This window comes from Syngnathus typhle, linkage group LG7 (assembly GCF_033458585.1).
Source record: "Syngnathus typhle isolate RoL2023-S1 ecotype Sweden linkage group LG7, RoL_Styp_1.0, whole genome shotgun sequence".
In the NCBI taxonomy this organism is placed as follows: Eukaryota; Metazoa; Chordata; class Actinopteri; order Syngnathiformes; family Syngnathidae; genus Syngnathus; species Syngnathus typhle.
Genome location: NC_083744.1, coordinates 9,108,423 through 9,123,115, shown reverse-complemented (window position 1 = coordinate 9,123,115; position 14,693 = coordinate 9,108,423). Strand labels below are relative to the sequence as shown.

The 14,693-nt window shown below is 41.5% G+C and overlaps 1 protein-coding gene across 4 annotated transcripts in view; it reads left to right on the top strand.

Annotated features, from left to right (window-relative positions):
- The window catches only part of hipk2 (homeodomain interacting protein kinase 2), a 61,661-nt gene that overhangs the window by 34,791 nt on the left and 12,177 nt on the right, over nt 1–14,693 (top strand). For 2 of the 4 annotated variants that reach the window (XM_061282567.1, XM_061282565.1), the window contains exons 3-8: nt 4,990–5,113; nt 6,579–6,698; nt 7,825–7,911; nt 11,843–12,027; nt 12,138–12,300; nt 14,392–14,521. In XM_061282567.1, coding sequence (XP_061138551.1) covers nt 4,990–5,113; nt 6,579–6,698; nt 7,825–7,911; nt 11,843–12,027; nt 12,138–12,300; nt 14,392–14,521 — 809 coding nt within the window. Of the gene's footprint in view, nt 1–4,989; nt 5,114–6,578; nt 6,699–7,824; nt 7,912–11,842; nt 12,028–12,137; nt 12,301–14,295; nt 14,522–14,693 lie in introns of all 4 variants that reach the window. The other 2 variants (XM_061282564.1, XM_061282563.1) reach the window with 1 other exon arrangement.

Here is a 14,693-nt window from a genome sequence, read left to right as displayed (position 1 = left end):
CCTTCCTGACAGGCACACCAGCTGGTTAGCCTGGTTGAAGGACTGTTTGTAGGGATGCGTTATCATCTGTTTGCATTCCTGCTTTTGAGTTGGGCTTTAGTCCGCAATAGCTCAATAATTGTTTGGTTCTGCATTTCCTCAAGACTTACTGGCAGTGAATCGTGACTGTGTGAAAGGGGTATGGCCATCATTTTGAAGCACCAAATCAAAAGCCTTGAGTCCAAACCCTAAAAATGTATTCCTGTACTGCACTTTTAAATCTCAGCTCTTGATTCCTCAGAAACCCGACTGTCTATGCAGACAAAAGTGTAACAAAGCTGGACATTTGCCTCAGGGTTTGGTCAATGTCTGGCCAGTACAGACTGGGCTAATCCTGTCTGACAGTCAGTCCACAAAAATCCTAATGTTGCAAAAGGCTGGAGGCGTTGTTTCTGTGTCCCCTTCGTCTATGTTCAAGCATTGCTCTATGACACAGTCCAATCATTAACAAATCAAAAAAGTGCATGAGTCCCTACGGTAGATTTTAAAGTGGCTGTGATGTTTACTTTTCCCAGCAGGGGGCTTCAGAAAGCCCACCAGGTGTAAACCATCATCAGTTCCTACTGGTGTAAAATGATGACAATAGCGCTTCAGGTTCTTCTACAGTTGCAGGCTCTCTGCGTGATTGAATACCTCATTGTTTTAACTACATGAAAGAGAATCAAGGAAAGAGCATTCATTACTTGAGTGTTCTCCATAACACTCGGACTGTATGTCAGGGTGTGTTGGCACAACCAATGAAAGTACGTGAGCTCAATAATTCATAGTTTACACCTGGCTATAATGATGTATTAGATGTATTAACAGTTTCTTTTCAACACTTGACACAACTGCAATGATATATTTGCATGGCTTCTTGCAATTAGCCTGCTATGTCATGACAGCTGCACAGTTAATGTGATGTGCCAATCTGTTACCCTGCTCCCCTTTCTTTCCCATGCTTTAACTTGTCTTCTTGTAATGCATTGCATACTCCACTGAGATTGCTTGTTCTTTTACAGGTAAAGCAGCAGCTGCCTTGTCAGCACTTTGGCGTTTGTGTATTTCTCAAAGTGCGGGAAGGGTAAAGGAAAGAGAGGACTTGTTTTCAGGACCTTGACGATCGGGAATGCCGGTCCTGCTAAAAGAGTGAGGCAACATTTCTCAAGGTCTCTGTGAAAAAGTTTGCCTTGCCCAGACTAAGTCCTCCCCCATTACCCATTCCAGCCACCTGGAGCAGATGCTCTCAGAATGGAAATTGCCCGCATAAATGTGTATTTACATGATCTCTGCATCTAATGTTTGGCACGTACACAGTTCCTACAGCAATTGCTGAAGTGATGAGAGCAGGTGGAGCAGTTGGAATGAGCGGAAGCATAAATCTGTTTGGGAATGGAGTTGGTTTCTGGAAGCCACAGGTGCGCAGCAGGGGATGGATGGCCAAACATTGATTTCACAGTCCGCCGCCACCATCTAGTATAGCTAGTAAAAGTGTTTCTCCATGGTGTGTATTCAGTAAGACTGGGAAGGAACCTTTGGAGCCATGGATATGTTGATGAATACCCTGGGAGAGCCAGGAAGCCATTCATAGCACAGACCCAAGCTTGTTCCATTAGGCAGGGGAAAGCGCTGGATGGAGCGTGGCTAAGAGTCAAAGCGAGGAGAGGAAAGAGAAAGAAGAAAGCCAATACTCGAGAGGACCTGCAAAGGAATGATGGCCTCTTTTCCCATGAAGTGCTTTTTCTTTTTCTGGTGGCTAGCTGTCTCTCGCTTTGTTGATGTTATTTACATCCAGTATACACGCTTATAATATATACACTGACTGGCTATTTGAATAAAACATAGTTACACTAGGGCCAATGATGAAGTATTTAAAGCTGAAATGAAAGAGATCTAATCCATTACCATAGATTGTATGCCTTGTGTGTGTGTGTGCTTATGATTGTGAGTTTATAGTGTAGGTGTGTTAATGCTTTAGGCTTCCAGGGAGCCATTAGTCTCCCGTCTGGACCTAAGCTAAGGGAAGGTCAGCCTGATGGATACATCCTGACATGCACACAGCCTGTGAAGTCAGCTGTGTGTCCGCCCGTGTGTGAGTTTGTGTGCGTGGGCTGGCAGGCCAGCCAAGCGCAAGCACGGTTCAGCAGAGCAGAGGGCGGAGTGGCGGGTTTGAAGGGATAGTCTGGCCCTCTATGCCCTAGTTCGAAGGGGTTTGAAAGGGAGTTGATCTGGCAAGGAGGTTCTGTGGAGGGAGGGGGTGAGATACAAACAGGGGCGTGGAGGGCTTTGCTGGACTGACTGTGGGGATGGGTGAGGGGGCTAAGAAAGGTTCCATTCATGACTGGTGCCATCTCTGACTCCCCAAGGGACTTGGTCTTATCAATGACCAAGCCAGCTGGGAGGATGTAAGCATGCAGTCTCTCGCTCTGTTTTTTCCATGCACTCTATGTTTCTTTAGTCCTATGCCTTGGACTCCAAACTCGTCAAGATTTGTCAAGGCACATTGTAATCCAAAGAACGATCCAGACAGACCAAAGGTCTGCACAAGGTCTGTTCTTTATGTCTTATATTTCTGCACCACCAAGAGCCATCCCAATGAAAGGTACATTGTGATGCAATCGGGATATGAATTTAACGGGTCATCAATGTCAGCTAAATGTCGATTTTTTTTTTTTTTTTGTCAGCTATTTTATCCAAGCACTTCAGTAGTGGACTTGCCAGGTGAAAAGAGAACCGCCAGACAATGTAGTGTTGGCTTAGACAAGGCTTCACATTCACCAAAGCTTCATTATTTGTTACTTTAAAACTCATGAAGTACCAGAACCCGGGTTCAATTTGTTGTTTGGCACCAAGTACTAGCCGTCCCAACTATATCACACAGACGCCCCGTGAATTATTAACTACTAGTGGTGCTATTAAAACGAGGAACAATGATGTCTGTTGTTTCTAGTGCAAGCTCTCCATCAGTAGGTGTGATGGCAACATTGCATGGGCAGATGTCGATGTAGTTTGATTTTACAAGCAACAATGTCACTCTTTTTTTTCCCTGCTCATTCTCTCAATCTCTGTGGTTTGCTGAACTAGAGGAGATTCTGGGCTCATGCAGTGTAGCCATTCGAACGGTCTAAGCAATGCATTAGAGCATAACCTAGGAAGGTTCTGGCTAAAATGGGCCCAAGCATAACGTCAACCTTGCACATTTTGCCAGCGCACACAAGTGCAGAGTTTTTGTAGCCTTGAAGCTCTACCACACACACACAGTACGTGCATGGAAACATTTCACTGAAGCTTAAACTCTACTCACTTCCTAATGTTCCATTTATTTATGGGAGCTAGCTTCAGTGGCTTTGACGTCAAACATAATACCACATATGTCACACAGCAGCTCAATTGCTACTGAGAGTTTGCATGCATCCCCCTAAATTCAGTTACCTACAGCAGTCTTTGTCCAAAATGGGGTTGTGAGTGAAAGACATGATGCCATGAAACAACTACACATCCATAAAGTTATATGTGCACTGCCATCCAGCACAGTCAGTTACACAATGGCTGGCTTTCCACTCTAATGGGACATTATGGATTAATCATGCTTCTGTCTATCTCAGTTTGAACAAGCCTTACTGCTGGTCTCACCTGCTTGTAGCCCCTTTTATGCCTCTGCGGATGCTCTCACTGATGTCTCTGGGCCATTTGTGTGTTCAGGTGTCTGTAGCTTTGTGAAATGGTGTTACACGTGCTCGCTGGACCTTTTTTGCTCGAGTACCTGCTTTACTGCTGCCCTGGTAACGAGGCTCTTTTAATTCCCCTTTTGCCAGTATTGCCTGTTTTTGTTTTTCCTGTTGTCTGCTTTATATACCTAATAAGATGACAAATGTACGAATTGAAAATATTTGGGGTTAAGTAATTTTGCAGCAAATTTGAATAATGGTGCTTTAAATGTGTAGTTTTTAATTAAATTTGCTTATGTTGTCGATTTATTTATTATGTTGGTGTAGATGTACACTACCTTAAACCAATGTCATTTAGCAAGGGCAGCTATCATTGGAAATCTAGATTGACTTTGGATCACATTCCCATGCATGCCTCTGAAGTCTAGTAACATTCCCGCCAATTGTTTTAATGGTCTTTGTTTCCATGGTTATCAAAAGTAACGAATATCAAGAATATTTAAACTGTCAAAACTGATAAATGGGACAAGAAATGTAACACAAACACACACACAACTGGAGTTTTGAAACAGTTCAGGACTACTGTGCATTATGACTCCACTTTGGTCTATTTATCTCTCTGTGCACCACTTTATATCTGTATTGGGGAAAGCCCATGCATTTGAGACAGTGACACAAACATATTCAAACACTAATGGAGCCAACTAAAAGATGGAGATAATGTAAGTGAATGCACGAGAGAATATTAAAGTTGGGTGCACACTGGAGAAGTGGTTAGAATTTCAGCCTGACACTCAGGAGGTCTTGGTTTGATTCTCTTTTGCATGTATTCCGGGTTGTTGATTAATTGTGGATAATTGTCTTGTTTCTCTTCTTATTGCCTGGCCAGGATTTAGACGATTGTTTCTACAAAAGACTAAACAATACATACTTATAATTTAAAAGATACCCCTTTTTCCTGATTATAACGTGCAGTTTTGTCCAAAGATGAGGCTCTTAATTTGTATTTTGGGAAATACTGTACTGGACAGCTCCTTTTTCTTGGTCTCAATTTTTACGATGTGCACTTGGCGTCTCTTGACAAGCTCGCATTAAGTGTGAAAACAAGCTCTTTGCATGGCTGGCGCTCCTGTCACACGTGTGTCTCTGAGACACAGCTCATATTTTTGTCAGTAACAAAAGTTCTTTTATGGTAGCACCAATTCTATCTAATGTGATCACACGTAATATAATGAGAAAAAGGTGAAGGGGAAACTGTTATTTTGATGTCTGTCTAAATGAATGTTTACTCTTCTTCACACAGAGCGCCAGAAATCATCCTGGGCCTGCCGTTCTGTGAGGCGATAGACATGTGGTCCCTGGGCTGTGTGATTGCTGAGCTCTTCTTGGGATGGCCGCTGTATCCCGGCGCCTCAGAGTACGATCAGGTACGGATAGACCGATGAGATTTTTTTTTTTAGGGATGATACCAATTATTAGTTATCAAAGATGATTGATATTTGGAGCAGAAAGTATTGCTGTGGTAAAAATACCAACTCCAACTCTTGAAGGTGGAGTCGATTCAAAATACAATAAAGAGTTCTATGCGGTCCCACTAAACACGGTATTCTGATTCATATTTTCTTTCCGGTATACAAATTAAGCAGCAGAATGCAGCTGTTTGTACATCTGTTTGTATCCATCACTGGGGGGGGGGGGGGCATTCTGCTCCCTGCTGCATACTAAAAATGACAGGTTTTACGAATTTGGTTCTGCGAAGTGGGCAAGCTAAGCCGTGATTGGTTGTTGCCTGAGCAACTTTGACGTGATGTCATTTTGAGTCAACAGCAAGTGGCAAAATGGCCACACTCATGAGATGAATAAAAATGTATTTTGATGCTTAATTCCTATTCAACAAATACAGCAAAACACCGGTACCAAATTTAGACTTGTGGAGCTGCAAATAACAAGAACAAGTCAAATAATGTTGTTGGTTTTTTTGTTTTTTTTAATAATGACTTCCACTTGAAATTTGTTTTTAAACATATATTTATTGAACACTTTTTTAGAAATGCTCAGTTTTTTTAATCTTCTTAAAACACTTCTTAATATTGTTGTTTTATAATTCTAACAAAAAATATAAATAGATAAAAAATGCAGGGAGCTCCTGGGATCATCAGCATATCTCAAAAAGTTAAATAAAAGTTTAAACAATAGCTTCCTATAATTTTCTACAATAAAAGAGATTTTTCCTAATTCAAAATAACTGAAATGGTAAATTTACACTTTGTTCAAGAAAGGTTTCCAAGATCACCAGCATCTTATAAAATTAACTGAGTATTTAAAAACACAGGAAGTTAACACAAAAAAATTGAAACGTTAACACATTTTAAATTAATCTCGTATGGGTTATCAGATGTTCTTAACAAGGTGCTGATAATCCACCCGACTAATAATTGGACCATCACCACGACCAGATATTGGGGCCTCAGTTGGCTTTACATGCTTGGATGTTGCACACACTTCAGAAGCATTCATACATTCATGCTTGTCAATGTTTTTTTTTTGTGGCTTTCCTCAATCCCCACAACAGCCCCTTATGATTCTTGCACGCCCCCCTGTATATAGGAACATATGCCACAGTGCCACTTGTCCAATTAGTGGGCCTCTGTGCTCCAGAGCGAGACATTGCTGAATTCCCTCAATCAGAATTAACGGCAAGACCGTGACAGAGTTTTGCTTCAATGCCAAACTTGCCAGATTTAACGCGAGCTAGGCAGAATGTCTCATTCGTAAATCATTTCTACTTTGGAATTGTTCATAGGATCCTTTGAATGTTTCCTCAACTATTTGTCCTCAAACAACAGAAAAACATCCCCCTTTAAATCTTTTCCTTTTTCTTCTATCTTGAAGATCCGGTACATCTCACAGACTCAGGGTCTGCCTGCAGAGTATCTGTTGAGCGCAGGGACAAAGACCACCAGGTTCTTCAACAGAGACCCCGACTCCACCTATCCTCTGTGGAGACTTAAGGTAACCCAAATTCACCTGAAATCATGAACAAAGTCCTTTCACAGACCGGTCTCAAGGATGTCTCATTCTCACCGAAGTAATACTTCACAATGTGTGCATTTATTGTCGTTATTAGAAAAATTGAAATAAAGGCTTGTATGGTTGGAACAGGGTGTGTTACGGTCTTCATATCCACACAAGCTGTCTTATCCTGAAAACTTCTTATCATTCTGCCTCATTGTGAAGTGTTTTTTTGTTTTGTTTTTCAGACCAAGTTCTGTGAAAATAAGTTTTGTAGAAGTAACTAGCCATGAGGTTAAACAGAGGGCTTTAAATTTCCTTCTGGTACATTAAGTTTTTTTTTCCACACTACCCCCTCCAGATTGAACTATTCAATTCTTAATCCAATTATTATTATCTATTTTATCTACCAGGGATTTATTATTTAATGTGTCTGATAATATAAACAGCATGTTACGGTTGTGGTTAAAAGAAACATAACGACTGCCTGAACTTTAACCTGTAGATCATCATGTGGGAAAAGTAACTGATTAGCTTTAATATGAACTCACGTGTCTTTCCCAAGAACAGGCGTGTTGATGTATTTGGATGTATTCAATCTGACCAGTCTTTTGCTTGTATGTTACAGAAACAGTAATTACTTCATCTGCCCATGTACTAGTTTTGTGAATATATCCATTTGACATTTCCTCAGAAGGACATAAATATGTTTTTCTTTATCTTTATTTTGAATGGCTTGATATACAAAAGAGATTATAATTGTTCAACTTGATATTTCAAGAATGTTTTTACTGTATTAGCAGATGCAAGACATGCACTTATAAACATTCAGCGCAAACTTGAATGCAATCAACCTGCATGAGTTGTTCAGTCATCCCTATGGCCTTGTGTATGTACATATATGACTAATTCTGTATATTGGCTCCTAGATTTGCATTTGTTTCCCCACCAATCGTAGGACTGTTAGATGAGTTTGTATGTGACCCCAGGGTTGCTCAGTGGGCAAGTTGTGTCCTGCTGTACATCAGCAACAAGAGGCTATAATGAGTCACATATAAATAGTGCAGGTCTAAAGGGGAAGCATGTTGAGGGTTTGAGAGGAACATCTGCTTTATGTCTCCCACAGACTACTGAGGACCACGAGGGAGAAACAGGGATCAAGTCCAAAGAGGCGCGCAAGTACATCTTCAACTGCTTGGATGATATGGCTCAGGTATGTGGTTGCAATACCACAGAGCACAACTTGTAACACACATGACAGCCAAAAATAATAATAATAATGATAATGATACATTGTGCATTTACAAATACCTCACTTGAGTAATGTTTTTTTTTCCGTCACATTTTTAAGACTTTGATTCAATTCATCTTGCCACAAAAAAAAGCAAACTTAGCTGGTTTGGATTTCCCCCCCAACTAAGTGGTATCCCGTGGATTTTCTGTAACGTGTTTCAAATCCTGATCCAAATGGATTGGTGACGCTAAAGAGGGAAATGGAAAAAAGTAGGAAACCTCTTTATTTATGCTGTTACTAAAATCCCCCAGGTCTTCGGAACAGGAAGCGACTTGCAATATATTAGTGCCATTTCACCTGTTAATATATACTGTCCCTTTGCCTTACGAATCCCAGTGAACGATGATGGGAAACTTCACATGTTGCCATGAGATTTTGAAAGGACATGCCTGACACTGAGATGATAGTATTTGTTTGCTCTCGCTCAGCCAAATACTGCTTCTGCTACCAGATACAACAAAAGGAATGGAAAGTTACAATATTTTTCCCAGGGCCCTTTGTGTCTGTGTGTCTCTCTGTCTGTCTGTCTCTCTCTCTGTTTCTCTCTTCTCTCGCTCTCTCTCTGTCTGTCTGTCTCTCTCTCTCTGCACAAGTCCGGTCTGATCACTATGTTGCTTGATTCTGCCCCTGATAACGACAAAGCTGGTGAGCTATTTGCTTTGAAATATGCTCATCTTGATGCACAAGCAGCTGCGGCCTCTGGAAGCTGTCCATGTGGGTACATGCAGGTACATAAATGAAGGGGACAATTATGGCTGTCCAGTTAGGCCCATGGCGGCTCTGAGTCCTGTCTCGAATAACACGCTCTCTAGTACAAGATTTTATCACTGTCCGGGTTTGTTAAATTCACAGTTGCCATGCAAACACGACCCCGCAGCACGTAGATCAATGAAGGCAACCTGCACGGGTGTTGATACCCCCCCCCCGGCTCATCTCTGTGTCCTACGCTACGAACTCGGTCACCCGTTTTCCTCTCACTGTTGTAGCCCCACTCATCTTACTATGAAAACATAGAGGAGATAAAACTGAACATGCGTAATGTGGGAAAAACCTGCCTGCTTTGCAGCATCTCACGATATCCTCCCCGTATAAACAAGTCAGTATTGTGGACATCTGTCCCTGCGTATATAATGGATGATATAGCTCAAGGCCCTGAACGACAAGAGGGCTGCAGATGCCAGGAAGATAATGAACCTCCATGTGTTTGTGGGAAATGTGGTGAGGAATTAGTCCCATGTATCTAACTTGAGTCAATCTGAGACCATCGAAAGGAAATGAACTGATATAGATAGGGCGGAACTCCCATCGCACTCAGGGCGCCCATGCTTCAAAATCTCTTCAGTTGTTGTTTTCTACATGTTACAACAGAAATAGTGTAGCTGAAATAGAGCCCTGCCTTGAATTATTTCATGACTGTTTTTATCAAGGGTTGAAGGGCTGCTAAAATAGTCACTTCAAATGCTCTGTCAGGTTAAAGTCTAGAATAATATTAAATAAATATGCCCGGTGCTATAATTTGTGGTTGTTTCTAACTATAATTTTGAGTTTGAAAGTATTATTGCAATGGTGTAGAACTTGTCACTATTTCCTTCTTCCGTACCTAAAGTATGATCCTTGTACTTTTTCACAACAATGCAAATAACGTACAGTGAAGTGCCTTTTGCCTGTGCAGCTGAGGTGGTATCGATTCACATTACTGCTCCCCAACTCACTCCTCTTCTTCATGTATTCAGTAATGTAACATTCAATAATGTGCATTACTGCTCATTTGCAACTACGTACTAGCAACCGCCACAACTTTTATAACTCTCATACGTAGTTGCAACTAATTCACATATATGGAAAAAAAAAACGACAAAGCTTTGCCTTTCTTATACGCGCTCTCTTTGCTCTGGTTGCTTCTGTTATTGTCATCACTCTTTGACAAATTTAGTCAAGCTTGCGAGCCACATACAGGTCAGCGTACAAGGGGGCACGCTTCGCCGCGCATCTCCTTGGGTGTTGTGCGGCCCATCTGCCAGCCTTGTCTTCACTCCTGAGTGGCATGTCAGTGCTCCATGAGACACAGATGTGCCTCCATTCAACAGATGTTCAACACGCAAGGCCAACATTTCTCCTCCTTGTGGCCATCTTGGCCATATTTGTAATTTGATTCAAAATAGACTCTGCACATCTCATTATGAGGCACTAAAACAGCATTGTTTTGCGAGCTAATTAAATAATTATCTTATTGAATAATATACATAATGGTTAAATCGATGGATTTTAAAATGAAATTTCACATGGTCAATGCTCAGTTTAATATTATTAATCAGCTCTGCATGTGCACCTTTCCCAAAGTTACAGACAACACAATCATCCCTCACCTCATTCCGCAAATGACTCCTTTATCACTACAGAGAGGTGTGGTCTCATACGCTGAATAACATGTATGGGGGAAAAGAATTGCGTCAGATTTGCGGTGGTGATTGGCACCACATCTGATAGCCCCTGAAGCAGGCCTGCAGATAAGCGCTTGTTGCGTTATGAAATCAGACCTGTTCCTCTGCATGTCACAGTAAACAAGACTGCCTGTCTGCTCCCAATGTCCTCACACTGCCTGACAATCTTGTTGGCTTTAACAAAGAGCAGCTATATCATGACCTTGGCGCTTGTTTAAACACAGGGAATGAGGCACGGCAAGTCCAATCTTTTCCGTGTTGTTTAGTGTGCTTGTTGGCAGGGTGCAAAGGATTTGTAATAAAAGAATTACCTCGCTAATGAGGTTATGTTTTCATTGACATGACTTCATCTATTTGTTTGTTTTTAGATGTAATGGGAACGGTTCCATCAAAGTGGAGTGAGAAATAATCATAAAATGTGTCATTCCTTTACCGGCTCTCACCCTGTAAGTGAGACCGCAATAGACCTACCTGTGTTTCTGAACAAGATAAGTGGCAGCGAATGGATGGCGCGTTTAGCAGTATGTTAATTAAACGTCAACACAAAAGGGGAAAAAACATGTTTGGATGCTTCCGTGACACCTCATCAGATCCGTTCTTCATCTTGCTGTGCTTATGGTGGCTCCTATCAACTAACAAAAAAAGGTCTGGGTTTATCTAGCGCCACACATTCTGATCCAAGGGACAAGAAGAAGATTTTGCCGAGGACAAACGTTCATGTGTTTGAAGATCAGAGTAAAATGTCCATTGACTTGAAATTCCAGATGAGCTTGCGTCTCATCATGGAACTAGCAGATCTAATTAGTTGGACAAAATGATCAGTTTTCCGCTCAGTGAAAACAACTTGTTCTGGCTGATTTGTGGCTCCAGGTGCAAGACACAAGACCCACCAGTTCCCCGCTTATTAAATCAATGCATGTTTTCCATGTTGTTTTGCATGTGAGCAGGAACAAGCTGCTTGGCTGCTATAGCATTCAGACCCAACTTTAGCTGTAAGGTTTAAATTCAGATTGAGTGTGATGCTTTTCAACACTTTTAGTTTTACTTTGTTGCATCAGCTTTTTTTTACAGAATGGTGTCCTTTGTAGAGGACACCCCCCCCCACACACACACTAATAAAACTTTACATTTTCATTTTCTTTTTTCTTCCGCATTAATTTTATCACAACTCGAGAATGAATATACTGTGGCATTACAAATTGCAGCGCAACTGTTTATAATGTCACAACGCCTGATGACACCTGAACTGATGAGGGTGCAGATCTTTGCAAGTATTTTTCCACTATGGGAAAAACGTAAGAAGGGGGGGGGGTTGTTATGTATCTTCTGTTTGCAAAGAAACATGACAGAAACCTCCCACATATAATCAAGCATGCATGCTTGACTGTGCCATTATTTGCTGCCTGCAGGTGAACATGACGTCAGATCTGGAAGGGAGCGACTTGCTGGCAGAGAAAGCCGACAGGAGGGAATTCATCGATTTGTTAACCAAGATGCTCACCATCGACGCAGACAAAAGAATCACAGCTATTGAAACACTCAACCACCCTTTTGTTACAATGTCGCATCTTCTCGATTTCCCGCACAGCACTCAGTACGAGCTCTTCTTGTTTCTATTTACCTAATCACATTCTTGAATGGCGTAATGGCAGCTGCCAATCACAAAACGATGCTCATTCCCCCTGTGTCTCTGTCACTTTGTAGTGTGAAATCATGCTTCCAGAATATGGAGATCTGTAAGCGGCGTGTCAACATGTACGACACGGTCAATCAGAGCAAGACGCCCTTCATCGCCCATGTGGCACCTAGCACCTCCACCAACCTCACCATGACCTTCAACAACCAGCTCAACACTGTGCACAGCCAGGTGATACTCAACGCCTTATTTGTCCTTTGTCTGTCACACGACAACGACAAGTACTTTACGTCGCGGCAATGTGTTTGAGGAATACGCTATTGTAAATAAGCATATTGTAAATACAGTGTTGAAAATCCACCGGCACTAATGTGCATGCTGTCACATAGCAATTAGTTTCCTCAGTTGGCCAGTGAAGTCCTTGTTTTAGCCTCAGGGCTCCCCCTACTGTTTTCAAATAGAACATTCTTTTGAACCACTACTTAGGATGATTACGGATTGAGGGCCATTAACTTGTTTTGTATTTTTACCTCACGGTGACTTAATTAGATGCTAAATATGGCATGGGAATGTAAACCCTACCAAAACCACCAGTCCATGTATTACGTCATCATTTTTGCATGTGTTATCGTGTGTAGCAATGCATACAACATCTAAGTAGCATTCGTGTCTACACAAACACATGACAAAAATTCTTGATTAACTATCCAGTGATCTGGAGTTGCAATAGATTCAAGATTTTTTTTTTTTTATTCACTATGTTCAATAGTATTGACTGAGATGCTGTTATTAGTATTCCAAGTTACATATGCAAATGGTTTTGAAGCTGTCGTTTAAAGCCATACATGGCTACATGGTGATGGTGCTCAAGACCAGCTGTTTGCCTCTTATTTCCCGTGTGTGTGCACATTTTCTGGCCTACGATCCTGCCTTTCTGCTTGTATATCTGTCTAGCTGCATTTCTGTCTGCCGCCAGGTCCTACGGGATTGTCACAAAGTGCTGATTGCACACATGACAAGGCCTGCTTCCTGCTTATCTTGCATTCTGAAGCTTTAAGGCCTAAAGATTCCCTTTACCCCGGGCTTCGTCTCCTTTCCTCCTCTCTCGTTCCTGTCCTCAATCTTCTTTACTTCCCTCCATTTCCCTGGATTGATTTTGCGGCTTCCGTTTGGGCCTGGAATCACAGCTGCTGACTTTTGACTTTATCAGGCTTTAAATTCTAAATCCGAAATCTCTTTAGCCAATGATTTTGATGATCTTTTTATTTTCAATTAGATCCAAGCATCTTGCTCACACTGGGTAGGACGCAACGCCGACCCTGTTTTTGATTTAATTTACACAGATTAACCGGTCTTCAATTGTCTTCATTTTACAAAGGGATGATTAATTTGCAAAGCAGAACATCTTTGCCTTGTATTTAGTAGCTTCTTTCACAGGTTTATGATGAATGTCACAGTGCCATATTGATTTTGCTCCTTCCCCTTTTATTCATCAAACACGCTCAAGAGAGCAAATGAAACATGAAAATGCTGGTTACGTATTTCTCTTCATCCATAGAATGCATGGATAATGGAAAGGCGAACACTTGATGGATGGAACTCAAATATTGTACACAAACTGAGCAAAAAGTACCCCGATTATTTGTTTGATTCTGGGATGAATGGCTGTTGGAGGTGGAAACATGACTCTTGTCAGCCATATTGATTTGTAGCCCACGACAAATTTCCTAGCAGCTCATTATAGATACTCATCGTCATTTGGGATTTTTTTTAAACAGACATTCGAATCAATGGAATTCAACATTTGTCATGCATATTGTTGCATTGTTTAAAAGAAACATGCAGGTCTACTTATTTGATTGTGTAGTTTTCTTCTAGGTGAACTACTGTTGCGCATCACACTATTCTGGTCTGGAAAAAAAAAGAAAACGTTTAGTCATCACTATATTGATTGAGTTTAAACACTACGTGGTGCTCCAATTATGCTGAATGAGTTTCCTATTTTGTGCATTAATTGCCTGTCATTATTCCATCAAAATACATTTAAAATCCCAATCTGAATTGTTTCTGTTGGTTTCCATCAATGCCTAGCAAGTCAACTTCTACTGAAGGTGTGATTGTGCCTCCATTTCTTTCTTGTTTTTCCCACCTTGAAGCAATTCCACTTGCTATTCCCATGAATGTCACCCTCATTTTTTTTTCATTTTGATCCCATCATTCCTTTAGGCCACCAACCTGGCTCCCTCCTCCACCATCAATTCCACCCTTTCCTTTGCGAGTCCCGATGTCTCCATACTAAATTACCAATCTGCACTCTATCAGCCCTCCGCTGCCTCTTTGGCAGCCGTGGCCCAAAGGAGCATGCCCCTCCAGACGGGGGCTCCTCAGCTCTGCGCTGCCCGGCCTGATCCCTTCCAGCAGGCGCTCATCGTCTGTCCTCCTGGCTTCCAAGGTAAAAGAGGCCGTAGCCATCAGAATGCGAGGCATTTGGAGATCTTAAGACAAAACACCACACTTTTGCAATGTGGTTGTTATGTGAAATCTGGAAAGTTAAAGCGGCCACTTAAAAGTAACAATTCATTTTGGACTCCTCCTATTTTTTTTTAACTAGTAAAATTTGTGCC